At 44.9% G+C, this 27,190-nt stretch overlaps 1 protein-coding gene and 1 long non-coding RNA gene across 5 annotated transcripts in view; one reads left to right on the top strand and one right to left on the bottom strand.

The window, feature by feature from the left end:
* Positions 1 to 540: 540 nt before the first annotated feature.
* LOC135450485 (uncharacterized) lies at positions 541 to 3,659 on the bottom strand. Its single transcript, XR_010441079.1, has 3 exons — positions 3,387 to 3,659; positions 2,938 to 3,021; positions 541 to 1,806 (listed from the first exon to the last, which is right to left on the bottom strand). It is a non-coding gene; the product is annotated as an uncharacterized LOC135450485 (long non-coding RNA).
* A 1,830-nt stretch (positions 3,660 to 5,489) lies between these two features.
* The window catches only part of ACVR2A (activin A receptor type 2A), a 59,646-nt gene continuing 37,945 nt past the window's right edge, over positions 5,490 to 27,190 (top strand). For 2 of the 4 annotated variants that reach the window (XM_064718631.1, XM_064718629.1), the window contains exon 1: positions 5,490 to 5,673. In XM_064718631.1, coding sequence (XP_064574701.1) covers positions 5,619 to 5,673 — 55 coding nt within the window. In that variant the 5' untranslated portion in view covers positions 5,490 to 5,618. Of the gene's footprint in view, positions 5,674 to 23,554; positions 23,864 to 27,190 lie in introns of those variants that run through there. The other 2 variants (XM_064718630.1, XM_064718628.1) reach the window with 1 other exon arrangement.

Raw genomic sequence — 27,190 nt, 5'->3', positions numbered from 1 at the left:
GGTCACTTATATCGCCCTGATCCAAAATCATTTCAGAGGCAAACTTTGGATTTCTTTTCAGTCCATCAGCATTAATTAATCCCATTAATCCCACATTCTCTCAGGTTTTCAAGTTGTGCTACTCATATAACTGTAAAGTATCTCAATAGTTTTGGAACAGACCAAAGCAGGGTTGTGATTTCTGCCTGTATTTCAATTTGTGGACACTCAGCTGGATTCAACAACTGCACCTAAAATTTATAAGTTTGATTTAAAACATGAAAGCAGAACATTTTGATGGGCACCAATATTGCCCCAACCCAAAAGCATTGCAGAGGCAAGCTTTGGATTTCATTTCAGTCCATCAGCATTAATTAATCCCATTAATTCCACATTCTCTCAGGTTTTCAAGTTGTGCTACTCATATAACTGTAAAGTATCTCAATAGTTTTGGAACAGAGTAAAAAGTGCAAAATAATGAATAATTTGTAGGAATTTTATTATCTGTCCACAGCAAGAGAACTGAAAATTTGTATTAAAGCTCTTTTGGAATGTGATGAGTTTCACATAAGTCATACACATGGAAGCAAAAATACTTCATTTATTTTATTAGATAAAATTTTATTTAGATTTATTTTATTTATCATTTATCAGAGTTATTTACCTCTTCTGAAATGAAATAATTTAGGCTGTCATCCAGCAGTGCTTCCCAAAGGAAAGTGAGGCTGGCTGGTAAAGAGGGCAGCCCTGGGAGAGATTAATTTCTTGCCATTTTGGTCCTTTTTTTCTGGTTTGGTTATATAAGGACAGGGCCTGAATGGGGTCTTCTCTTCCTGCAGAGTTTCAAAGGGGGAATGACTTAGACCACAAGGCAAGATGAAAGAGATAACGACAAGGATTCTCTCTGTTGGTGTCACTCCTGATGTCTGAACTCCCATGGTTCCCATTTTCCATTCAGAAATGCTTCTCTAGGTGTTGTCAATGAGTTCTGCACAAAAAACTCCTTTCCCACCACGTTGGGTTTTGTGTTGATTCACTGCTAAGAAAAGGCACAGCTGAAATCCTCAATTCCTAGCAGTGCTCCAGAGAGAAAAATGAGCCATTGCTGGGTTTTAACTCTGCTCATTATTCCCTGGAAGGAAAAGTTATATTTGTGCTGCCTCTAGGCAAAGTCCCATCCCACATGAACAAAAGACTGAAGCTAAGTTCACATCCATTTCATCTCCTCCTGCTCTCCACAGATGCTGAAGTCCCTGACACTGTGGCTTCGGTGCTCATATGTCACAGCAAATGATTCATTAAAAATGCACAGACAGATTGATCTTGGAAGGGGGGGAAAATAAAAAAGATCTGGAGTTTAAGGCGAAAGGAAAATAGAAATGAGGAGCCAAAAGGTGAAAAAGGGAAACACCCCCAAAATTCACATGAGCAAGACATTTAAAAATAAAGAGGAGACAGCAACTGTGCTGACATTTAATGTGTCTGCTTGGGCTAAAACTCATCCTTTTACTAGCAATAAAACAACAGCCTAGCCCAAAGCCCTTGGAGCATTTTGCACCAAGCACCTCATAAAAAGGGTTGGCAATTTCTGCTAAGGTCTCTACAATATCTACACCAAACTTTATTTTTTTTTAGGGTAATTAAATGGGAGCAAATCCCCAGTTGAGGCAGGGAGAGCTGCTCCAAAGTGGGAAGGAAAAGGCAGGAATGAACTCTCCTTGTGATTCCTGTGCTGCTGATCACCAGGTGATGGACAAGAGCAGCCCCACAGAATTTTTGTAACATTTCCTGGATGGCCAGAAGGATTTTTGCTCTGCCAGAGGAATCCTGCAAGCAAAAAGCAAAAAGGATAATAAGCTCCTTGAGTAAGAGGCACCTCCTTGCAAATTCTCTTATATAGGTGACACATTTCTTCTATTTTTATCAAAAACAACTTGTAAAATAGAAATATGGATCATAATTTACATTCTTTCAGCAAAAAAAAAAAAAAACAAACCCTCTGACAACTAAGCTGGATCCCTGCAATGGGAAGTACATATATAAATATATATTCACACACACAGCAGCAATATTTTTAGCTGTGATTTCCTACTCATGTGGCAACATGACCAGGGTTCTGAAGAAGCTGAGCCAAGTGAAAACACAACCTGCAGAACAGGTCACGTTTAAATATTCTGCTATTGAAGAATATTAAAAACTACAGATTAAGTAGGAGTGTTGTAACACTTAACATTAATTAAGGCTTGTAAATCATTCTGAAATACTTGGATAAAAGATGGCATAAAAGGTGTTGCCACATGTCTTGATGCTTCTAGATGTGCACAAGCCCTGACATCTTATTTTGTGTTTGGGATGTTTCAAATCATAAAAAAAAATTATGGACACTGGGTGAATTTAATGTTGGGAAGTGTTGGGACATGACAGAGAAACACCAAGGTTGTCTGATTAAGAACTCAAGCAGACATCTCAAAGTAAAAAAACTGAAATAGATCCATTTCTTGGGTCCTGGTGGATCACCAGATCTGTGAGTTAGAGCTTGGCAGTGTTGCTAATCCTTGACTCGGCTGTATATTCATATATGTGAAATACAGATCATTCTCCTTCCAGCCTAGTACCACCAACTATTCACATCCCAAAAAACCCTCTTAGTCCATGCCACCAAACAGTTGGAAAAGGAATCTGGAAGCACTTAATGCCTATCTGGGCTTGGTGAACAGCATAACCAGTTCTCAGAGAACTTGGCACTTGTTGCTTGTGCAACTACAGGTCTTTATAGAATACAGAAATCAAAGGCCAGCACTAAGGCTCTTGTGCTTTCCCACATGGATCTCCAGATCTAAGAGCCACATCTTCCTTTTTATCCAGAGACAAACATGTATTTTATGGCATCCATTAAAAAAAAACAAAAGGTGTAAGGAGTGACACCAAACTCAGGCAGGAGCAGAGTTAATTAATTACCTGGACAGGACACACTGGGCAGCTGTTAATGGCACATCTCACCTGGAGCTGAGGCCACAAACACACTCCAGGTGCCCCCAGCACCTGGGGGAGCCCACCAGAAACACAGAGAGAGCTGCTTAGGGTCACAGAGCAACTGGGATGGATTCCAGCTTAAAAGAGGGCAGGTTTCAATCAGATGGGATACTGGGAAGGGGGGGAGGCCCCAGCACAGGGTGCCCAGAGCAGCTGGGGCTGTCCCTGGATCCCTGGAAGTGCCCAAGGCCAGGTTGGACAGGGCTTGGATCAGCCTGGGATGGTGGAAGGTGTCCCTGCCCATGGCAGAGGGTTGGAAATTAATGACTTTTAAAGGTCCTTTTCAACCCAAACCCTGCTGTGACTCTGATTCCGTGCCGTAGCAGCAGTGATGCTCCAGAGCAACGTGAGACCACCACAGCCGTAGCTCTCACCTGGACTGCCCATAGGACATTTTCAGGGACATTTTCAGGCTGGGCTGGGGATGAGGCGGAAGACCAGGCCGACATTTGACCCCAGAGGCAGCGCCCCCAGCTCCACACCGTGATGTACGCGTTACACCGCTGCGACCCCTCCCAGCCAGGTCCCACCGCGTGGCTGCCGGCAGCGCTTTGCCTCCATCACCCAAGCCTGGGAGCACAGCACAGCCCCCCAACACCTCGCAGGAGCCCCCCGAAAGTGAATTACGGACACCGGGGGGGTCGGGGCGGAGCGGGGCGAGGGCGCCGGAGGGGCCGCGCCCTGAGGGGCGGGAAGGGCGGGCAGGAGCGCGCCCGTGAGGCGGCGCGCGCGGGCCGTGAGGGGCGGGGCCAGCGTGGGGGAGCGCGCTCCGCCCCGCCGCCGATAGGAGGGGCGAGAGGAGGTGGGCGGGGCTAAGCGGCCAAAACCGCGTTGTGATTGGGTGATGTGGCTGTCAATCCGGGGCGGCCGCCGAGGCCGTGGGGAAGGAGGGGGAGGCGGAGAGGAAACAAAAACAATCGCCCGGGCGCCGCCATCTTGGGCCGGTTCTCCACACGCCACACGGGTGAATGGGTAGATATGAGATTACCACGGGGGAGCAGCGGCAGCAGGGCACCGAGGGCTGTTCCGCGCTGCCAGCGACACTCGGCGGGCTCTAGGCACGGCCGCCGCCGCCCGGAGAGAATCCCCCGGCTCGGCCTTTTCGCCTCGCCAGCCCCTAAGCTGCACTGCTGGAGGGACAAAGTTGGGCTGAGCCGCGCTGCCTCCGCCGCCCGGGAGACCGGAGAGTTGAGCCGGGGTCAGAGTTAGGGGAGAGGGTGACGAGGGGATCGCTCCCCGCTCCGCCGTGTGGGAGGCGCGGGGAGAAGGCTCTGCCTCCCCGCCCCTGCCGTCTCCTGCTGCTCGCTCCTAGGAGGAAAAGAAAAAAGAGGAAAAAAAAAAAAGAAAAAGGCAAGAACTGGATTGAGCTCGGAGGAGTGGATTTCGTGGAGTCTCCGTGTGAGCAGCGGCGGGGCGAGGAGGAGATGTGTCCGTGAGGAGGGAGAGGAGCGAGGATCCATCCAGGACCCGTGAGGAGCCGGAGGAGCCTGGATCCATCCAGCCCCAGCCCGCCGTGAGGCACAGCCGCCTCCCTTCCAAAGAAACCTGGTTCTCCTGGAAGCACGGCGAGGATTTGCCACAAAGAATATATACCACCCTCCTCCCCAGCGCCTGGATACTGCATTTTAATTTTTTAATTTTTTTTCTTTTTTTTTTTTTTGGTACCCCCCCCTCCCCAGCCACTCTTGTGTGTTAAATACCAAATATAGCCTCTCGCGGGGGGAGGGGATGGAAATCTCCTAGAAGAATTGGAAATCTTGCTGGGATTCGGGAGTGCTGGTGCTGGAGAAGGGCGGCGAAGGCTGGGGGGATGCACTGCTCTCGCTGCCTGCCCAAGGACTAGAGATTTGCCACTTCCCGGGGAGCCCGAAGGTTTGTTTGTCCCCAGACTGTTGTTTCCCCCCTTCCCCTCTCCTGGGCTACGCTGAACCCCTCAGCATTTATTAAAGAAAACCCACGTGTAGCTGGTGGCTGGTTTTTTAAAGGTAGTTTTTCATCGACAAACTGACAAAAAAAAAAAAAATAAAACTTCCTCTCTTCGCCTCGAGGTTTGGAACTGGAATGGAGCTGCTCTTCTCCCAAACACTACACGGGGTGTGAAGGGGGGAGGCAGGACGAAAACATCGCCTCGGACTGATCCCGATCCGACCCCCGACACTCGCACCCACCAGGGATGATCCTTCACGGCGCCTGATGTGGAAAACACTTGGAGACTCAGAGACTTCGTCGTGCTCAGCAGCTTAATCGTTGACTTATTTTGTTTTGGTTTTTAATTTTTTTTTTTTTTAAGTGGATTCGTAGCATTACTTTTATGAGTTGAATTTTGCCACCGTTTGTACAGAAGCCAAATGACACGTGTGTTTTGAAACACGGTTCCAAATATATTTATCCCTCCCTCAACTCGGATTCTCTCTAGAAAGAGCCGCGGGGAGGTCGTCAGTGTCTAAACAAACCTGATTTTTAGTGTTTTATGAACACTACCTGCTGCAGAAATGTTGCTATAAATCGCTTTATAACGGTTCAGCAAGAAGGGAGATTTTTCCAGCTTGCAGGACCCAGAAAACTGGATACTTAAAGTCACTTAAATGTTTTAACAGCATTGGAAAATGGGAGCTGCTACTAAGTTGGCGTTCGCTGTTTTTCTTATCTCTTGCTCGTCAGGTAAGTGAATGTTCCTGGATTTGTCACTTTAAACTGAGGGCTTTGGGGTCAGCACTTGGCAACTTGGGCTGGCTCTGTATGAATGGGAAGCGATTTATTTTTTTTTTCAGGTGGCAAATGTTTGTGGATGGCAACAACTGTAAAGGCAGAAGCTGCTTTCGTGTTTATTCTTAAAAAAAAATATATATATATATATATAGCGTGAGCACTTGAAACGCTCCCAGCGCTTGGATTTCAGCTCAATTGTGTGGAATAAATGTGGAGACATAACCACCTAGTGTCACACAAGTAACCTGGCAGCGCAGTTATGGGTGTTGGATGCTGCTTTTAAATAAGAATTACCCAGCTGAAATTGCTCTTTGCTCCAGTTTGATGTCTCTTACCCCGGACTGTTCACTGGTGAATCGCGACCTTGGTTAATGCTTCATTAATTTGGAAAAGGTGCCGCTCTGAAAGGCTGAGCTCGTCCTTTGCTGGTGGTGGTGGCGAGGGGTGTGTGCGTGTGGAGATGTACCAACAGAATTGGGGTGAAAAGCCAGGCTTTGCGTTTCTAAAGAATCATTTGTAACCCTTTGTATTTTGCTACAAAAAAAAAAAAAATCTACTGAATTTCCTCTTTAAAACAGCAGAGTTTGAGGTTCAAACGGCAGCTCTGGGAAGCGAGCGGGGTGTGGGGACTCCCCACGCTTCTCCAGCAGGAAAATTGCGATGGCAGCAACCAGTGGTTGGGCAGCTGTCGGTCCGTTTGTGCTCGGGGCTCCATCAGTGTCACCAAAACCCTCTCAGGAGCTGGGCGAGGATCTCCCGCGAGTTCCCAAGCCAGCCTGGCGCTCCGTGCCCGTGTGCTGAGTGCTCTGGGTGGGTTTTCAGCATCCTTGCAGGGTGTGCGAAGCTACACTTGTTTACCAGGCTAAAAGCTCCCAGGCTGCCCGTGTGACCGGGAGAAGGGAGTAATGGGATCCCTGTAAGGATGCCTTTTACATTTGCAGCCTTAGGAGCGGCAGGGTTTTGCTGAAGAGGCCGTTTTGCTGTGGTTAGTAAATGGATAAGTCTCGTCTTGTGTCTGTAGTGCTATCGATCCGCGCTGTGTGCGCTAAATGTGCTGTGAAATGGCGAGCGCTGCCAGCAGAAACCCAAAATCCCTGCCTGTGCTCACCAGAGGGTTAAGGACAGCCAGGAGCTTGGTCGGGATGTTTTAATTTTTATTCTCCTTTCGAAACCCAACATGATTTCTGACAGCTTTTGCCTTGCAGTAACGACGTGTGTGTCGGCTTTTCCCAAAGCCTGATTTTTCAGCTCAGCAGCGTTCCCTCAGTTCAGCAATGTGTTCTTTAGGGAAACTTTTCCCCCTCTCTGGAACAGTTTCTGAAAGAGTTGCTGCCATCTGCTCTCCGTGCCTGTCTCCCTTCCACGTCCACCTCCAAGATCCTTTTGCCTAGAGCACAGAATAGTGGTTTTTGTTGACATTACCTATCAGACTTCATAAAAAAGAACAGCTAAGCAATAAGGAACGTCTTTTCTTGAACGTTGCTCGCTCGGGTTGTCCTTGGTAAGGTGAAAAGAATGTTCCTCCTGCCTTGTGAAGAATTAATCTTGGCTAAATGAGCAGGAAACTGCCTGCAATCCGGGCTGCTTCTCATGTTAATGACATTGTTTTGGTGGTTATTCCAGTATTACACATTAAGTGTTCCGGTACTTAACAATTATTATACTATTTTCTACTCACACCAGGGCTGCAGACGCTCTACAATTTTAGGCAAGTCTAAAAATAAATAAATTCAACAGTAAACTGTTGGCTTTAGGATCAGAACTACAAGATTATGAAAGATTTTAAGCTTGAAGTGCAGGCGTTTTTATGAGAAGTGTTTCTTAAGTGACTTATTTCAGTTTAAAACCCTACCTGATGGATTGATTCTAACATCATCCTCACCAGAATTTTCTTTTTTCCAGTCTTTAGTGTGAAAATCAGTTTGCCCAGGTCTTACATTTTGAAATATTGGCAGTGGTTGAGAAAATCCTGAAGTTCAGGTGTGGAGGTGCCTCTCCCTGGTGTGCAGCTCCAGCTCCTCTCTTTCAGCAATTGGGGCTTTGCTTTGCTCTGTTTGTTCATTTATTTTTAAACACAGCTATTTTCTGCAGATGTTTACATGGCCAATTAATACCGGGGTTCTTTTAATAGGTGAAAATGTTGTGGTTTTTTTCCCTGCGTGGTGGGTGTGGAAGTGCTATTTAGGTTCAAAGCGATTTATTTTATTATCTGTAAACTGCACTATGAAATCCTGGAAATGTACTGCAAATGGACAGGAATTTCCAGTGAGTTTGTTAAGAGAGTGAAAATATTTCCCTGTTCTGACTAAGATATTTGAGAAAGAGCATCTGTGTTGTTATTAGGCTTTAAAATATTTGTAGATGCCTGGATAAAAGTGGGTGTAGGTTTGCACCCATCTGTAGGAGATGAATGCACATTAACTAAACAAGAAAGCAAAGTGCCCGGGTCAAGGTTCTCAATAAACTCCTGAGATAAACCTGTGGCCATGTTGCATTTCAGAGGAGCAGAAAAACCTGAATTAATCTTAAAATATCTCAGAACGAGCTTCCTGTGCCTGTGCTGTAGGTGAGGCGAGGTTGGAGGGAGCTTCACAGGAAAACTTGTGACTGAAGCAGCTTTTTCATCAAAGCGGGCTCTGCAGATCTGATCTGGCAAACGTGCTCGTGTTCTGGTGCTTTTGTGATCACAGGAGCAGAGAATGGGCACTTTCAGCATTTTCTGAGATTTATCAAACCTACACCCCGTGCAGCTCAAAGTGTGGGTGATGCTGAAGGAGTTTGGAGGATTTTCCTCACCCATAATCTGAGTTTAAAATCTCATCGTTCCTTTTGTTACTCATGAACTCCTCGTTTCCCGGCCCATCATCTCACCTGAGATACCTGCCCTGTACCTGGCTGGTCCCAAATCACAGCAGCTCTGCAGGCTCCTACAGGGAGCAAGAGCCGGATTTTTTAGAGCTGAAGCTAAAATCAAGCTCAAATTCACCTAAGCAGAAAGAACCACATCAGAAAAGTGTTGGTCCTCTCTATTTCCCCTAATGCCAGATCACTCCCAAGCCACTCCGATGATCTTGAGTAATTTACTGGCATGTCAGACACCTCTGTAGTTGAAGTTGTATTTTCACTGCATGGAGGATGTTTTATTCTCTGATTTTTAATTTATCATTCTCCTGTGTCACAGCGATTATTACCTGAGAAATTATTTTTTAAATTGTGTCTTTTCCCCCCCCTAAAAAAAAAATCTACTGAGAACTGTAAAACCTGCTTTGCATGGTGTGACTTTACAAGCTGAATGGTTGGGTGTCCTGAAGGAATTGAGGGGGAACATGAGACTTTTTCTTTGATTTACTTGTGTAATGTCTCTTTTTTTACTGTCCTTTCATTATTCACTTGGTAACCCTTGAAAAATCCTGCCACAGGCTTGGCAATGTTTGAAATTGTTTCTGCTGGTGTGTTCCCTGTGAGCTGTCCATGAGTGTGGTTGGACTCTAATCTCTTTATTCACTTTATTGTGGGGTAATAAACTACTTCAGAATTAGTGCTGCTTTTAAAGTCAAGATTCCTTTATTTTATCAGAGTGTACAGGTTCTTTATTAAATGTATCACCACTGGGCACTCCTAATGTTGCTGTTAAGAGCAGGATTTGTTTCATTAAATAAACCTATTTAATACTTTTGTTCAAGCATAGAGTGAGTTATCTAGAGCTTGATGTTACAAATGACTACAGCTCAAAAATCTGGTAACTATTTCTAAGTAATCTGTTAATACTTAACAGTTCTAAACCCAAAATCTCTCTGAAAAGAGCTTTAATTGTGCAAATGCAACATCAGAACGGGTGAGCATCGTTCTGGTGGAGCTCTGCTTTCCAAACATTCCCGGAGAGATGCTGCTCTCATCAGTTTATTTGCATCTCTGCCCTGCACACACGAGGCTTTGCTGAAGAAAAAGCTTCAATAAGTTTGTCTGCATGTGCTGGGTGTTAAGTTGAGGGGCAGGAAAAGATCTTTTCTGTAAGAAGAGTGTCACTGTTTGCAAGAATAATAGTTTTCAGCTGGGTTTCATGGAGAGTATTTGAATGGTTTTTGTATTTTTCCCATTCCCACCTTTCTGGAATTTGAGGGTAAAATTCCTTAGGTGATGAGTTTGGCTGGACTCCAAAAAAAACCCTTTTTTTCTTCTCTGTTTAACCACAGGCATTAATTTTTGTCATATTATTACTTCTAGGGAAGGGGAAAAATAACAGCACCTCCAGTGTTTTTCATTCCTATTCATTCCACCTTTTCTTCCAACCTTCTCCACTTGTAGTTTTTCCAAGCTGTAAAAAGGGAGAGGTTGACAAGGAATCTGATTGTGGAAGTGGTTTCTGGGTGTAGGAGAGATGCATTTCCACCACTTAATTAACTAAAATCAGCTTAATGCAAATGCCTGCTCGAGCTGCTTGGTAGCATCCATGAGCTGTTAGCTCTCTGATGTTCCTGAAAATGAAAACTCCCTAAAAAGATCAAGAAAATTACGGATTTTACAGCCAAGTTCTTGTGTGATGAAATCTTAATGTGTTTTTGTTGCCTTGGTGCTTCAAATTCGGCACATCTTATTTCCTGTTATTTCCATATGGAATTGAAGTGCTATTGGATGCCAGTGACTTTCTGTGGCATCTCTTGTCTTCTCTCCCTGCACTGTCTGTGGTGGTGGAGGGGTTTTTTCTTAGCAACAGTTTGTGACTACAGTGCCAAACAGCAGAGCATATTTAGGCTTAATCCCACAGAAAATGAATATTTACTGCCATGTTGTTTACGTTGCATATCTCTGCGGCCAGGAATCCCAAATGTAGATTAGATACATCAAATCCTTCAGCTCCTGGTGCAAAGAGAGCAGGGAAGGGTTTTTTCCGTTGCATGGTTATCATCATGGTTTCACAATAATTGAATTCCTGATGAGGAAAGTCAACATTTATGGTTTTCTTCAAAATATCCTTGTTAAAGCTGTAACTGGAAACAAGAAAAGCAGACAATTCAGATATTAACTGGAGCAGTGAATCTTTGGTGTCACCCCAAATCCTGGGGACTTCACTGCGAGGCCCTATAGCAAGTAGGGAAATTAAGTGTTTCCAAATTCTAAAAACACCTTGTGAAAGGCTTGGCCATTTAGTGCTCTGCTGGTGTTTCTGGTTGAAGTGGTGCAGGATAATCTGTTTCACTCAGGATGCAAAATTGTGATTAAAGTTGGTGTTGTTCTGAGTTAGCCCAGTGCTGGTTGGGAGCTGTTCAACGGCACTGCCTGCCCTGATGGGATGTTGGGCACTGTAGGGCCACAAGTTCTTCAATTAATCTAAATATCACCTTTGGAGATTCCTTACTTTGTTAAAGCATTACTTCTTGTTTTAAAGGATTTCTGTGGATGTGTAATGAGGTGGTAATTCAATAGAAAATGCTGAAATGACAATGTAATTAAAAGCAAACCCCTATGTACTCTTAACTGTGATGGGCATGTAAGAAATGCCAAGATGCATTTCTCTGCTTTTATAACTCTTTAATTACATGAGGGAAACATTGTCTGCAGTTAGTGAATAGATAATGAAGATGAATGCAATATCTTGGCCAAAAAGAGTATTTCTCAAATTCTTTTGCTTTCTGAACTTTGAGATATCGATCTGCCTCATTAAAACTAAGAATTAAGATTGCATTTCGCATTTACAGCAAAATTGTGTATTGTAATTACAATTTAGGCATTGCTGGCTGATCTGGTTTTGGTTTTTCCCTAAATGAGGCTGTTGTCACACTTGGGAAGATTTCCACTTTCTCTAATGATGGCAGCAAACGAGTTAAGTTTTGCTGGTTTAATTCTGAACATCGGCGCTGTTAAAGCTGATACCTGAAAAGTTACTGAGGATGTTTAATCTGAAGGTTCTGTTAGAAAGTATCTGTATCATTATTTTGAAAATGCTAAGGATCTGTAGAACTCAGAATTATGTTACTTTTTTAATAGCTTCAACTCTTCATGTGGAAATGGGATACACTTAAGAAAGCAAATTCATTTTGTAACAAATTGCAGAGGTTCTTGTGGCAGATTGACTTTTAAAGTTGGAGGAAGACAGTGCTCAAAACCATTTAGGACATGACTTGTGTATTTTCTGAAAGATACAAAACTTCTTATGAGGGCGAAACATGCAGTTTTCATTTTGTTTCTGCTTGTTTGGTTTGGGATTTTCTTGTTTGTGTTTTCTGGGGGGAAAAATGGAAGTGGGTAAAGTAAGTCAGTGATTGTTTAATTTTTTGGTTCGGTTGACTGTGGATGTGAAGAATGTTTTAGAGCAATCCGTGGCCGGTCTCTTTTGGCTGTTTCTGGAGTTCCCGGCGAAAGGAGGCTGCGGGGGGAGCAGCAGCCCCGAGAGTGCCGGGGCCGGTGCCAAGCGGTGTCTAATGAGGTGACACAAAGCGCGGTGTGAGGGCAGTGCCAGCGGGCAGCACGGGCACGGCTGAACCGCAATTCCAGGAGCTCCCTCATCTCCCTGAGAGCGCGGGGTGGGTGCCATCGGTGTGCTGGGACAGCGTTGGCATCATTTACTGCCGCCCAGCCCGGCCCTGCCTTCAGCTGGGAGCTGTCCCCTTAGAGAGCAGCGGCAGCCCCTGCTCGGGGACCGGGCAGCGCCCCGTGGGCCCTGTGAGGGAGCTGCGCTCTGAGGGTGCTGAGGGCAGGCGGCAGTCCCTGGGCCGGCTGGGATCTGAAATCTAGATGGATACATTTCTTTTCTTCAATTATTTATTCAGTTTTTTTTTTCAAGTTATCAATTTCGTATTTAAAGGTGATTCCTGAGATGATCCATTTCATATTTAAGGGTGATTCCTGAAATGATCCATTTCATATTTAAGAGTGATTCCTGAGGTGATCCATTTCATATTTAAGAGTGATTCCTGAGATGATCCATTTCATATTTAAAGGTGATTCCTGAGATGATCCATTTCATATTTAAGAGTGATTCCTGAGATGATCCATTTCATATTTAAGAGTGATTCCTGAGATGATCCATTTCATATTTAAGAGTGATTCCTGAGATGATCCATTTCATATTTAAGAGTGATTCCTGAGATGATCCATTTCATATTTAAGAGTGATTCCTGAGATGATCCATTTCATATTTAAGAGTGATTCCTGAGGTGATCCATTTCATATTTAAGAGTGATTCCTGAGATGATCCATTTCATATTTAAAGGTGATTCCTGAGGTGATCCATTTCATATTTAAGAGTGATTCCTGAGATGATCCATTTCATATTTAAAGGTGATTCCTGAGATGATCCATTTCATATTTAAAGGTGATTCCTGAGATGATCCATTTCATATTTAAAGGTGTTATTCCTGTCTGAGGTGAGCATTGGCCCTTTGGATGCAGGCCCCGTACAGGTGATTTCTGTCATCTGCTGCCTGCCTGGTTTTAATGTCACTTCTTAAATGTCACCTCATCCTAACGGCTCTGAGTAGAAATGGTCATTTCCTCTTTGAATTTACTTTTTATTGTGGTGGCCACCGAACCTCCAGGTTGTTTCCAGCACAGTCCTGGCTGTCCCCATTGCACTGTGCAGTGTCCCAGGGCTCAGGACCCCACACTTGTCCCTGTGCAGTTCCATGAAATCCCCGTGTGCCCACCCTGCAGTGCCCATGAAATCCCCGTGTGCCCACCCTGCAGTTCCATGAAATCCCGGTGTGCCCACCCTGCAGTGCCCATGAAATCCCCGTGTGCCCACCCTGCAGTGCCCATGAAATCCCGGTGTGCCCACCCTGCAGTGCCCATGAAATCCCCGTGTGCCCACCCTGCAGTTCCATGAAATCCCGGTGTGCCCACCCTGCAGTTCCATGAAATCCCCGTGTGCCCACCCTGCAGTGCCATCCCTACCCCTGGCACTGAGTGCAGCCCCCTGAGCTGTCCCCACCTCAGCAGGGTCTGGGCCAGGCTGGCTCCAGAGCAGTCCCTGTGCTGCTCCTCATCCTCTCCCCACACAGCAGCTCTGTCCCATCCCATCCCATCCCAGGCTGCTTTATCTCCAGATCTCTTGCTCACAGAGCTGATTTAGTGCTTTCAGCAGCTTCCTGCCTTTTGGTGCCTCACCAGCTCGTGATTTAGAGGTGGCTTTCATTTGTAACTGAAGCCTGGCCTTATTTTTTCAGGTTGAGAGCTCTTATCTCACCTAGATAACGCTAATCTCCATTCCTTAAATGCTGCCTGACGATTGGAGTGGTCTTCATTCTTTCAGGATTTCAATTCTTGGATTTCATTATCATCTCCTAAGTTCAAATTTGATCTGTTTTTCAAAGCTATTTTTAAATATGACCAATCAGTTTATCAAGCCTTCTAGCATGAAAAACTGTTTCCTTCTAGGAATTTCCACATAAACAGGGAAGTGGTTTAATTTTGTTGTTGAGTTACAGTGTTGAGTGTACAAGACAAAATTAAACTTTGCAGTAACTGTTAATTTTAGAAAATTTTGCTGGTGTTTGTCAGTAGAGGGTACAGATAGTTCTCTTTAGCTCACAGCAATTACATGATGGAAGAGTTTTCTTTAAATATTTCTGTGTTTCAGGGTTGAAAAACATTTAGGCTGTGAAAGTTGCAAAATGGCACACAATTGTTTGAATTACTGTACTTTTTATAAAGAATTAGGTGATTTGTCATAATTTGTTTATAAAGCTGCTTTCAAAGTAGCATAGAAAACACAACTAGTTAAATATTTTCATTTAAACTCTAATCTTATGTTTTGGAAAGGATCTGCTTTGCAAGTTGTCCCTGGGGATAATTGAATTTTATTAAATTTACACAAAACTCACAAAAAGAAAAATTGTAACAGCTTGGTTCCATTTTATTTAACTTACCTTGTGTCACTGGGACAGACCCCAACATGTGAGGGCTCCTCTGACCTCGCCCATTTGTGGTGATGGAGATCAGCAGAGAGCTCCTGCTGGGTTTTTGTGCTCTGTGCTTGTGCTAAACCCCAGCTGTGAAACCCTGATTCATTTGTGAGGAGGTGATTTCAAACCACAAGATGTTTTTGCTTCCATTCCTGCCCCAAACTCAGCATTTAGCACTTCTCTGAGAAAGCACCCATGAAAACAGAGCTTTCAGGTGAAAGTTTTTTGCTGTTGAGCTGAAAAATTCTGACTCACATGGTCTTGGGTAGAGGCTTGCAGGGAAGCCAGGAGAGCACAGATCCCACTTTCCATTCCAGTGGAAATGGATCCCTCCTGAAAAATCCTGATGCTCCAGAGTGCAGCTGGACTTTTCCAGTGGCTTAAAAGTATCCCAATGGATGGCAAATCAAGCAAAATTAATTTCTTAGAATCCTGTTTGCAAAAACATTGCTCTGAAATTTAATTATCTCAGAAATTTTCCTCTCAATGCCACAAATACTTTGGTGTTGGAAGCTCTTTCATTCAAAGTGAAGATGGGAGAGAGGAGATAAATGATGAGTTCCTGTTTCTCTCATGTGCAAAAAAATGTGTTGAATTTGGTTTTGATGAATTTGAGATATTTACATGCTGACACAGTGTGTTTGGGGGAGCTTCTGTTGCCCATCTGAGCTTTTCTCCCCATTGTCTTCCTTCTTTCTGAACAGTAATGCAAAAATTTTAGTAGCAAGCCCTCAACATCCACAATTTTTAGCTGTTCCTCCAGCAATTCAGCCAGCTTCAAAAACCTCTTAATCACCTTCTACTTGTCCAGAAAGGTTGTTTTAGTTGTGGGGTATTTAACAAAAACTGCTGGGAGAACAGAGAGAGGAGAGTTCCTCCTCTTTGTGTCTGATTCCTCCCCCACATCCCCATTTTGTGCTGCTGTCGCTCCTGGGCTGGGCTGATCCAATCTGCTACAGCAGCAGAAAGGACTGGGAAACAGCACAGAGATTCTGCACTCAGGATCTGCTGGATTTGGGGTTTTTCTGACTCACAGATGGGGTAACTGAGAGGGATTTTAAAAACTTTTATTCCATTTTCAGTCTCATGAGAGGGGTGAGATGATACAGATGTTGGAATTCACTCCATCACAATCAGAAGCCAAATATTTCCTAATTAATTCCTTTCCAAGTGTTTCTTGGCCTATCAGCTTTTACCACACCATGCTGTAAATGCCTTAAAGCCAATCTAAAATTACCCCTTGTGAGTCCTAACACAATACATCTTTCATAGCTCTATTTCTCCAAAGTATCCAGTCTTGTTTACAAAACCATCCTTTAAAACTTATTTCTAGTTCCATTTCTTTCTCAACAATGTCTGTCCTATTCCATGGCATTTCTAAGTCAGCATTTCTTATCTCAAACAGTTGCACACAGATACACACTCTGTGAGCCTTCTGTCAAGCTTTAAGAATTTTCTGCAAATCCATTTCCCACAAGGATCAGAGGCAGGGGCTGGGTGAGAGATGATGGATGGATGGATGGATGGATGGATGGATGGATGGATGGATGGATGGATGGAATAAGGGAGGCTGCCTGCATTGTCCTGGGCAGGGAATTGTCAAGGGAAAGCACCTCAGTGCTCCTGAGTGGAGCTGTTCTGTGGGTGAGAAAGGGAAAATGGCACAATTCAGTATCATTTTTAATAACCTCCCTCTTCAGAAAGAATTTGCTTCTCTTTTTCAGGATCTCAGTGCAGGCCTGTTCTCACAGGGTTTTTTTTCCCCTCTTCCCTTGCCTTTTAAATATCTCCATATCACATTTGCTGCAGGGGCTCCAAACTCAAGATTTCCAGAGGGGCCTGGCACAGGCTCCCAGAGCAGCTGTGGCTGCCCCTGGATCCCTGGCAGTGCCCAGGGCCAGGCTGGAGCTCCCTGGGATAGTTGGAGGTGTCCCTGCCATGGAATGAGATGAGCTTTAAAGTCCCTTCCAACTCAAACTCTTCTGTCATTGCAAGGAATAGGTGATAAAATTCACTCCTGTCTTGCAGGTTCTCTGGTAACAATGAGGTGGGAACTAAATGAAAGCTTCAGACTGACACAATCACAGAAGGGGTGATACAGTGATCAGTGAAATCCAGTTACATCCCAGGTTTAAGAAAACTGTTTGGAAAGACTATTTTCAAACATAGTCTTAACAGTATCAACATAATCTTAACAGTATCTAATTCAACATAATCTTAACAGTATCTAATTCAACATAATCTTAACAGTATCTAATTTAACATAGTCTTAACAGTATCAACATAATCTTAACAGTATCTAATTCAACATAATCTTAACAGTATCTAATTCAACATAATCTTAACAGTATCTAATTTATGGTACTCGGATTTTGGCTGGAGATGTCCTTAGAAATTTATTCTGAGCAGTTGGGCATAAAACTTTGTGCTAAATCAGAGAAGAGAACAGACAGCACTACCAGGTCTGGAAATGATGAGGGGAGAATGTAGGGGATGTCCTTTAAATGTAGAACCCTAACTGATAATGCCTGAATGTACTGAATCAAAACTCAGCATCAGGAATCCCATTTACAAACAGGAGCTGGTGAATTTTGGATGTCAGCTGAGCACCCATGGGACCTGAGGGGACTCAATGCCAGGAGCATCTTCAGTTGCCAGGGCAGTGTGGAGGAACCAGGGCACTTGTGAGCCATAAAGCAGGAATATCTTCAGTCAGCAGGGCCCACTGTGGACAGAACAGCTCTGGAGGAGTTTGTGGTGCTGAGGGTTCAGCTGTGAGCCAGCTCCTTGGGGCAGCACCTGGGCTCATCCCCTTTGTTACCCTGCAGGGTGAGGCAGCCTCGGGCTGTGGTTGGGCTCTATCCCATTGCTGTTAATCTGCCCTGAAACTCTACATGAGGACAACTGTGCTGAGATCCAAGCATGGGCACTGAAATGGAGATAAATTGGTCTCTGGTAGCTGTGGTTTGAAGTGCTGCATAGAGTGTGACTGGAAATAAAATGAGTTTAAAACCACAGGGGAATCTTAGCTGAGGTGTTTGTTATCCCAGCCATGGTCTCTCCCAGCTCAGCCTCCCTGGCAGGGAAGAGAGAAGCCAGTGTTCCATGGCCCAGGCTCCTATTTCCATCATCCTCTTCCTTTTTCACTTAGCTGTGATATTCGAGTTGCTTTTTACTTAAAGCAGGATTTTTAAACCCTTTTTTTGAAGTGGTGGCTTCTGTGGAGGTGCAGTGCCACCACTGGGGAGCAGAGGCCTGAATGTACATTGGTTTGTTGTGTGCCCACCTTCCCTCCAGCAAAGCTCATCATTCTTGGCACCCATGAGGATAATGTTCAATAAATTCACACTGCCCTGGCAACTGAAGATGCTCCTGGCATTGAGTCCCCTCAGGTCCCATGGGTGCTCAGCTGACATCCAAAATTCACCAGCTCCTGTTTGTAAATGGGATTCCTGATGCTGAGTTTTGATTCAGTACATTCAGGCATTATCAGTTAGGGTTCTGCATTTAAAGGACATCCCCTACATTCTCCCCTCATCATTTCCAGACCTGGTAGTGCTGTCTGTTCTCTTGGCATCCTGGGAGGATAATATTAAAGCTTTTCTGTGGAATTTCCAGCAGGTACCTTAAAGGATTCCTTAAAAAATTTATTGGTGATCTAAGCAGATGGCCTCAGTCCTGGGAAGGGGTTGTGTAGATAAGTAATGTAATAGTTGGCTCTCACAATTAAGAGGTAGATATTATATAGATGTATAGTGATTTTATTGGAATATGGCATTCCACAGTCCTCTTTCCCTCCCCCTGTAACTTTGAGGGGCTAAGGGTATAAAAGGCAGAGCAACCATTTTGTAGATGAGCCACCTGGCTGGTAGTCACAGGGGACTCCCTGCACTGTAATTTTTCTTTATTTAGTCCTCTGTTGTAGTTTTGTTAAAGTTTAATAAAATTAAACTTTAACAGTTGAGCTTAAACTGTTAACATTTAACTGAAAATGGAACTTTAGCAGTGGTTTCTCCCAGGGTGGCTGGCTGGAGGCATCGGGCCCAGCAGAGTTGCTGTGTGTGCTCTGTGCTCCCTGCTGGGGTGCCCAGGGCACCTCTGAGGCCCGGAGTGCTGGATGGCAGAGCTCAGGGCTGTGCAGAAATAATGCTTAAATCAACATCCCGAGAGGAGAAGCTGCAGTGTGACACCCACCCGGGCTGTGGGACACTGCAGCTCCAGCGTGCAGGGAGTGGCAGCCTCTGCCCCAGCTGGGCTGTCAAGGCAGGGAGCTCAGGAAAGCCTGGCATTCCTGCTGTGGGCTCCGTGACACCACACAATGAACGCTCCTGAGGGTGCTACTCCGAAAGTTGAGTCATTGTTGCTGTTTGGCCGGTGATTTATTAAATATCTGTTCCTGTGCTGGCTGGCTGGAGGTAATCATTGTCCTGGGGGAAGAACCCAAACAACAAAAGCCAGCCAAGCGAACAGCAAAAAAATCCAAGTGAAAAACCAGTCCATTTTTCTTCTCCTTTGCAAAGGGAAATTCTCCTTATTGATCTTGCTGATAGAACTGTTTGTGTTCACGTTCAAACGCTCATCGACTACCACAGGATAAACACCTGGAGAGGCAAGACAGCAGAATTCTCCCATAAATTTTTTTGTTGCGTTTGTGAAGCTTTGGTGTTCTCCTGGGCTGCCAGGAGGATTTATTGCTGAGTGAATTCCTCAGCTGTGACAGGAGGAACACCTGTTTCTGTGTGAGCACCAGCACTTCTCCATCAAACACAACATCTGGCAGTGGGAGCCCTTAAATTTGTGCTCATGACTACTCCAAATACAACTGGGGAATTTCTCTGGAGAAAGTCAGCAATCCCCATGACACCGATGCTTCCTATCTTAAGGAAAATAAAGCTGTAAAAATACATCATTATTCTGTCCCTTAATACCTGGAAAGTTTTCATTTTGCTACTAATGAAAGGCATTCTTTTGGATGTAGATATTTCTTTATCCCTAATAGCTAAAAATAAGGGTTCCATATGAGCATATCTATAACTTAACTAAATATAAACAACTTGAAATCTGCTGGGTTATTTTCTGTTATAAAAATTCCCAGCATCAAACTTGAAGGATTTCCTTTGGAGCATCATTCTGGTGAGAATTGGAAGTGAATAACCCAGATATTGCTAAATACCTGTAATTTCTCCATCCCAATCCATGCCAACATCCCACCTCTGTGTGATAACCATGGAAATGCATTTCAGCATGCTTTGGGGACTGAGCACTTTGCTAACTTGTCTTTTCTTCCTGCTCAGCCTGCTGGCCAGCTGCTTCACATCAAATCCACCCAAATGATTGATGAAGGTACTTTAAACAGAAAAAGTACATCCACTAATGATGGGTAATTAAACTGGAGAACTCAGTGTTTCAGAACATGTGGAAATAAAAAATGATCTCACAGATGGACAAATTCAGGAAGGAATAGTTTGTTCAGAGGTGATTAAACTTGGGGCTGGATGGAATTTCCAGATCAAATCATTGCTGAACGCTGCTGCCAAAAGCCTTTAGTTCACCCTACAGTTCATATTGTCTGAGGCTTTCAAAATTGTCCTCAAAAGAAGAATCCACTGCTGTGGTGTGTTCTTAAGTTTGTTAGTTTGCTCCCCCCATTTTCTGTATTAAATGGTTTCTCCCTTTCCCAGGTTTCTCCATTTCCCATTTCTTTGCCGCAGACACCTTCCTTTTGAGTTACATAGACTGTCTAAAATTTTAATTTTATTTGATAAGAAACGGGGAATCCACTTTAAAATTAGGCCAACCTTCTCTTTGTGCTTTGTGTGTTCGGATACATTTGTTTCCTCTTCTCTTACAAGCTACAAGTTGTGGTATGAGTTTGTGCTGAGGAACTTTCCTATGTCTTGACGCAGTGGCTTGCTCTGGAGATTGCCTGCTCCCTCTGTGTCACTGGATTTCTGTGGAAGGGGAGCGGTCCTTTCCTTCCCTAGGCTGGTCCTTTCCTCCCCAGGCCGGTCCTTCCCCTCCCTGGGATTGTCCTTCCCCTCCCTGGGATTGTCCTTCCCCTCCCCGTGTCCGGTTTTCGGCTGTCTGGATGGCTTGGAAAGGCCTGGGGTGGCTTTGGGACAGCCCGCGTATCAAAGGACGAGAAGAGACTTCAGTTCTTTTCTCAGTCTCGGTGTTTATTAATTGTTTATCTAAAAGATTTTCTTTTGGCCCGACAGAGCTCTGCTCAGCAGCCAGCCATGAGCACACTCCCTGCCCTCCGGGCGGTCACCTATCTTTATACTCAAAGTTACGTGTACAATATTTATCATTTTTCCCCAATACCTTTCACCCTTATTGCCCAGTGCACTTTTAGTAACGACTAATTTCAAAGTGTTACTATCACTACAGAAGATGGAGGAGAAGAAGAAGAAGAAGGACAGGACACGCCCCAATTCCTCCATCTTACTTCTCTAAACCCCCCTGTACAGAAATCCTAAACCCTGTGTTTCACTCTCTAATTAACCAATCCCTTCACCATTCACCCCGGTGAAACCCTCCTGTCCTCATACAGGTGTCGTCTCCTGTGTAGGATCAAAGTCCAGCCACCAGACACTTCTGGAACATTCCAGGACTCCCGAGCCCCCCAAGGGTGCTCTCGGTGACACCTCAGTCCTGAGGTGCTGAGATCCTACATCCCCGGGCCCGGCTTTTCCCGGGGCTGGAGCCGGTGTGGCGGCAGGGAGGGAAGGAGGGAAGGAGGGAGGGGTTGGATCAGCCGTGCTGAGCCCGTGCAAAGTTCACTCAGCCCAGTCACCGTCTGTTCTGTGGAGTTCAGTCCTGGTTTTGTGGCATTCAGTGCTGGTGATTCCCTGCTCCTTCCCTGGGCGCTGTCCTGGGGAGGCTCTGCAGGGTGTGCAGGGGTGAGCAGTGCTGTCTGTCTGTCTGTCTGTCTGTCCCTGGCAGTTTGTGAGATCCCTGGGCTCATGGCTGGGTTCCCTTCACGCTCAGCGAGCCCCAAACTCCCCTGTCAGCAGATTGAGTGACTCTGGGTGACTTTGGGCACACTGAGACATTGCAGCCATATGGGCTGATCCAGGCTGAGTGTCCTGGGCTCTGCTCCCTTGCTTTCATCTCTGAGCCCTTTGCTTCTTTATCAGCTTGAGCAGAACTGATCAAAATTCCTTGATGTGATTTGGACTCCTGGACTCAAATCCAGATTTATTTCCCCTGGTGTTAAGACTCATGCATTGATAACTTCAAAGTTCTGAATTTGTAGTTTCCACACCCTGGCTTGAAAAGTTTCTTCATATTTTTATTCATTCTTCATTTTTTTACTTATTCTTCATATTTTTACTTATTCTTCATATTTTTACTTATTCTTCATTATTTCACATATTCCTCATTATTTTACTTATTATTCATTTTTTTACTTAAGAACTCCTCAAATAGCTGCTTTCTCAAGCCTGGCTTAACACAAGCTACTCCAGGCTGCTCTGATCTTCCCAAACGCTGTGAAATCCCAAATTTATCATGTTTAGTGAGTGTTAGCCCATGGGAGGTTCCATGCAGAGATCCTTCTTTGCCTCTCACTCACCTGCCTCCACGTGCAGTGGGTGGGATGCTATTTCTAGGGAATCCTGCATATTGCAAGCACCACTTCACTTCTGGGGAATTCATGCTTACCAGAGAATGGCATTCATAGACAGAATTGTAGCTGAAATGTCTTTTTTGTAATCTTTCATGCAGCATAGCTTCAAAATTGTCATTTTCTTCTCTCACTGATGTTCTGGTAATTTCCTAGGAGTGTTTTTGGGGACGTGTTAGCAGCTCACCTGTCAGGCAGGTCCCTCCCAAATAAACTAATGCAATATATCCACAGTCATCTTTGTCCTCTTATCTTTGAGAGGCAGCAGAGATTCACCCATTGCCTCTGGGCACGGGGAGCACCCGTGGAAAACGTGTTTAGGGAGCCCTCTTGAGCCTTTTATTGCTGTGGAACTTGGTGTTTCAATCAGCAAATTCAAGGCTGTTACTCTGTCAAAGTGTCAAGAGGCTTTAAATGGAGTAACAGCATTCATCTTCTGGCTTTGAATGTGTTCTTGAATAAGAACTAGAAGGTCAAAACCATATCCTAAAGTGCCTTCCAGATTTCAGGTCACTAGATAACATTTTCTTAATTGTTATCTAAATTTAGAAGACAAATTATCTTGTAGTAGCAAGTGCAGTGCTTTTGCCCTAAAGCTTTTGTTTGTGGTGTTGTTTTCTGGGGTCACGTCCCCTGATTCATCCCTGGACTTTGGAATTCTGCTTTCCTCTGAGAGTTCAGTGAGAACTGTCAGAACCTGCCTTGCCTTTAAATAGCCACTGTTATTTCTCCTAGGCCACGTGCTTCAGTCCATGAGATGAGATAATAAAAATTGAAGTTCATCTAGCTGGAGTTAAGATTGACACGAAATTTTATTTGCTATTTTAAAAGCAGCTGTCTAGTTCTAGTTATTCTGTCAATTTTACCTCATTACAATTTTGCAGCCCAAACCAATCCCAGGGTTTTGAAGATAAATAGCCAAGCTCTGAGAAATCCTCTGCATTATCCTACAACACTTTAAAATTTCCTGCTCTTCCTAAATACTTGTAATTTGTTTTAACTTAAAGAATTGTGGTGGTATTGATCAGAAAAGCAAATTAAAAATTGACCAGAAAATAGATTACTTTGGTGTGGCTCTATGAGGTGCTCAGTTAAATAAGAAAATAACACCAAGAAATGAATTTAAATCATAGTATATGAGGGTATTTCTCCAAGCATTCCAATTTCCACAGGTGTAGGAGTCTCAGAAGGTGTGCAGAGTCTCCCTTTGTTCAACTGCTTTTTGTGGGAGGTTAAAGTTACATTAAAAAATAAAAAAAAAGTGTTGTCAGTAGGCCTAAAGATAGGAAATTCTTAAAATAGCTGAGGCAGATGAACTCCAGCACTCCAGGAACGCTGCAGAGCTCAGGAGATGCTGCAACCCAGGTGCTTTTGCACAGAAATTCAGTGAAATCTCCTCTCCTCGGGCTGGCATGAGTGATTGGAGCTTTGCTGCTGCAAAACCTGAGAGCTGCACCAGACTGGGGAGGATTTGGGGAAAAAGGCATTCAGAATTCTCATTTTTCTGTAAATTTGTGGGGAGACCGAGGAATCTCACCCAGGAGCAGCAGCATGGCCAGCAGTGCCTGCAGAGAGATCTCCAGAAGGGACCTGCAAAGGGATCTCCAGCTGAAAGGTATCAGTAAAATCCTAAAAATCCTAAAAATCCCCTTTTTCAGTGATTGCTGCTGCAGGGGAGGCTGCACACTCTGCCTGCTCTGAGCTGAGGAATTTAACACCCAGGTTTTTGAGGAAGACTCATAAATTTTGGATTTGCTGCTGCGTTTCACGAGCTCTCCTGTGGGATGTGGGGCTGCTGGAGGAGCTGAGTTTAGTGCAGAAATTCCCAGTTTTGTTCTGTGCCTCTGTGGGTTTATAATGTTGTAAATTGTCACAGCTGTTGCCTCAGGGTTGGAAGATGATGGATTTTTTTTTTGTGGATTTGTCTCTGCCAGGCTCTTGTTGAAGGGTGGATTGTATGGAAACCTTGGCAGAAGGGGAAAACTTTAATGCAAGACACTTTAAATAAAAGAAATTAAATGATTGCTAGTGAGTAGGCAAAATCATAAGGGAGAATGGACCAGAATATAAGCAAAATAAAGCAAGGTAAACAAGGAATAAATTGCTTTTGTATAGAGAGATGTGCATTATCACATAAACATTCTATATGTAGATATGCACCATCTCTTCAGTTTTTAATTCCCCTCTAAAGTGCAAGAGCGAGATAAATATTTTTATAGAAAGAAAATTGAGGGAAAGCTGATTATTTACATTCTCAAGTTATTTTCTAAAGCTAAAGAAAACTGTACAGAAAATCTTTCACTTTATTGCTGTCTGCTGAGTTATGATCAGAAATGCAGAGGAGCAAATCAGAACTTAATTCAATATTTTCAGAATTCCCACTCTGTAGCAGTGATGTAAAATAATTGTTACTGTTCACCAGACTTCCTTACCAATACTTTATTCCATTTTTTTGTCCAGGGAGCTCTGCAAATGTATTTCAAATTACATCAGCTTATTTCAAAGTGAAGAGAACAGCTTTGTAATCAGTGATAAATATCTAATTTAAAGATAATTAAAAACGCTTGTCACATAGAAGCATATGACTTTTAAGTAAAAGTTGTTTCTGCTTGCTTGGGAGGTGATAAGATTGTGGACTAAATGTGATTAATGTTCTTTGCAGATGTTGCTTTATATGCTTAGGCTTTCAAAGTAAAGCAGTCTAGACTGTCTGTCTGCATTCTCCTGCAGCTTTGATCTTGATTAAAACTGGTTCTATTACATTTATCATCTTCCTTTCTCCAATGCCACAAACTCTCTTAACTGTATTTGTTTGGAGAGAAAAGGCTCGGTATCATCTCTAACTGCTGGAAAAATGGCACATTTCAGCGAGGGGCAGAAATGGGGATTTTGGATCTGGAAAGGCTTTAAGGAGTCCTTGGGGTTATTTCAGAAGCAGCAGTGTGGTGCTGGGCAGGGAGGGAGCCAGCTGAGCCCTGGCTGGGTTTTCCTGCTCTGGGTGCGGATCTGAGGGGAGGCGCTGCAGCTTGGATCTGATCTGAGGAAATGCTGGAAAAATGGCACATTTGGATACCTTCAGCAAGAGGCAGAAATGGGGATTTTGGATCTGGAAAGGCTTTAAGGAGTTCTTGGGGTTATTTCAGAAGCAGCAGTGTGGTGCTGGGCAGGGAGGGAGCCAGGTGAGCCCTGGCTGGGTTTTCCCGCTCTGGGTGCAGGTGTGAGGGAAGGCGCTGCAGCTTGGATCTGATCTGAGGAAATGCTGGAAAAATGGCACATTTGGATACCTTCAGCAAGGGGCAGAAATGGGGATTTTGGATCTGGAAAGGCTTTAAGGAGTCCTTTGGGTTATTTCAGATGCAGCAGTGTGGTGCTGGGCAGGGAGGGAGCCAGCTGAGCCCTGGCTGGGTTTTCCTGCTCTGGGTGCAGATCTGAGGGGAGGCGCTGCAGCTTGGATCTGATCTGAGGAAATGCTGGAAAAATGGCACATTTGGATACCTTCAGCAAGGGGCAGAAATGGGGATTTTGGATCTGGAAAGGCTTTAAGGAGTCCTTTGGGTTATTTCAGATGCAGCAGTGTGGTGCTGGGCAGGGAGGGAGCCAGCTGAGCCCTGGCTGGGTTTTCCTGCTCTGGGTGCAGGTGTGAGGGGAGGCGCTGCAGCTTGGATCTGATCTGAGGCACTCTGGTGCTGCTGTAGGGGGGGCGTACGTGGCCCGAAGTTTAGAGTCCGGCTGCTGAGGGCGAAAGGCCGACGCCCCTCTGCAATTCCCGGCCAGCGCCCCTCGGCGTCTGAGGGCCTCGGGCTGTGCTGGCTGCGCCCGGCTCTCACCGCGGGTATGGCGAGGAACGGAGCTGACCCCTTCACCGGGGGTTAAACCTCGGTTTATTGAAGGTGTAGCGGGATCCAACGTGGGGAAACCAACCGGGAAAGTGGCCCCGAATAGGGGGTGAAACAGGAGTATAAAGGAGGGGGGTGGGTACAGGTGGAACCAATCGGGAAAGGTGAGGGGATGAAGTTCACAGAACTGACACTCCATGGAAACCAATAATCAAAAGGTACGGGAGGGGTCCCGGGACCCCAGCCAACCAACACCTCCAGGGGAACGAAAGTTCTGGAAAACCAGGAGGAGTGGGGGGTGATTGACTGAGCCCAGGGAGGAGAAAAGATTCACTAAAAAGGGGAAAAGGGGCAGGAGAAATTATATAACTTGGGTACAGACACAGGGGTAACCATGGTAACCTAACGGACATCAGGGCTGTGGCGGGAAAAACTGGGGGACAAAACCATTTTACACTTAATAGGGGGAAACAATACATAAATTGGGGGAATAACACAAGAAACTTAACAACACACTACAACAGTCTGAGGGCCTCGGGCTGTGCTGGCTGCACCCGGCTCTCACCGTGGGTATTGGGGAGGAACGGAGCTGACCATTTCCCGGGGGTTAAACCTCGGTTTATTGAAGGTGTAGCGGGATCCAACGTGGGGAAACCAACCGGGAAAGTGGCCCCGAATAGGGGATGAAACAGGAGTATAAAGGTGGGGGTGGGTACAGGTGGAACCAATCGGGAAAGGTGAGGGGATGAACTTCACAGAACTGACACTCCATGGAAACCAATACTCAAAAGGTACGGGAGGGGTCCCGGGACCCCAGCCAACCAACACCTCCAGGGGAACGAAAGTTCTGGAAGATCAGGAGGAGTGGGGGGGTGATTGACTGAGCCCAGGGAGGAGAAAAGATTCACTAAAAAGGGAAAAAGGGGCAGGAGAAATTATATAACTTGGGTGACAGACACAGGGGTAACCATGGTAACCTAACGGCCATCAGGGCTGTGGCGGGAAAAACTGGGGGACAAAACCATTTTACACTTAATAGGGGGAAACAATACATAAATTGGGGAAATAACACAAGAAACTTAACAACACACTACAACAGTCTGAGG

This window comes from Zonotrichia leucophrys, chromosome 7 (genome assembly GCF_028769735.1).
Source record: "Zonotrichia leucophrys gambelii isolate GWCS_2022_RI chromosome 7, RI_Zleu_2.0, whole genome shotgun sequence".
Classification (NCBI taxonomy): domain Eukaryota; kingdom Metazoa; phylum Chordata; class Aves; order Passeriformes; family Passerellidae; genus Zonotrichia; species Zonotrichia leucophrys.
Note: the sequence above shows the minus strand (reverse complement) of the source record. Positions and strands in the feature narration are given on the sequence as shown.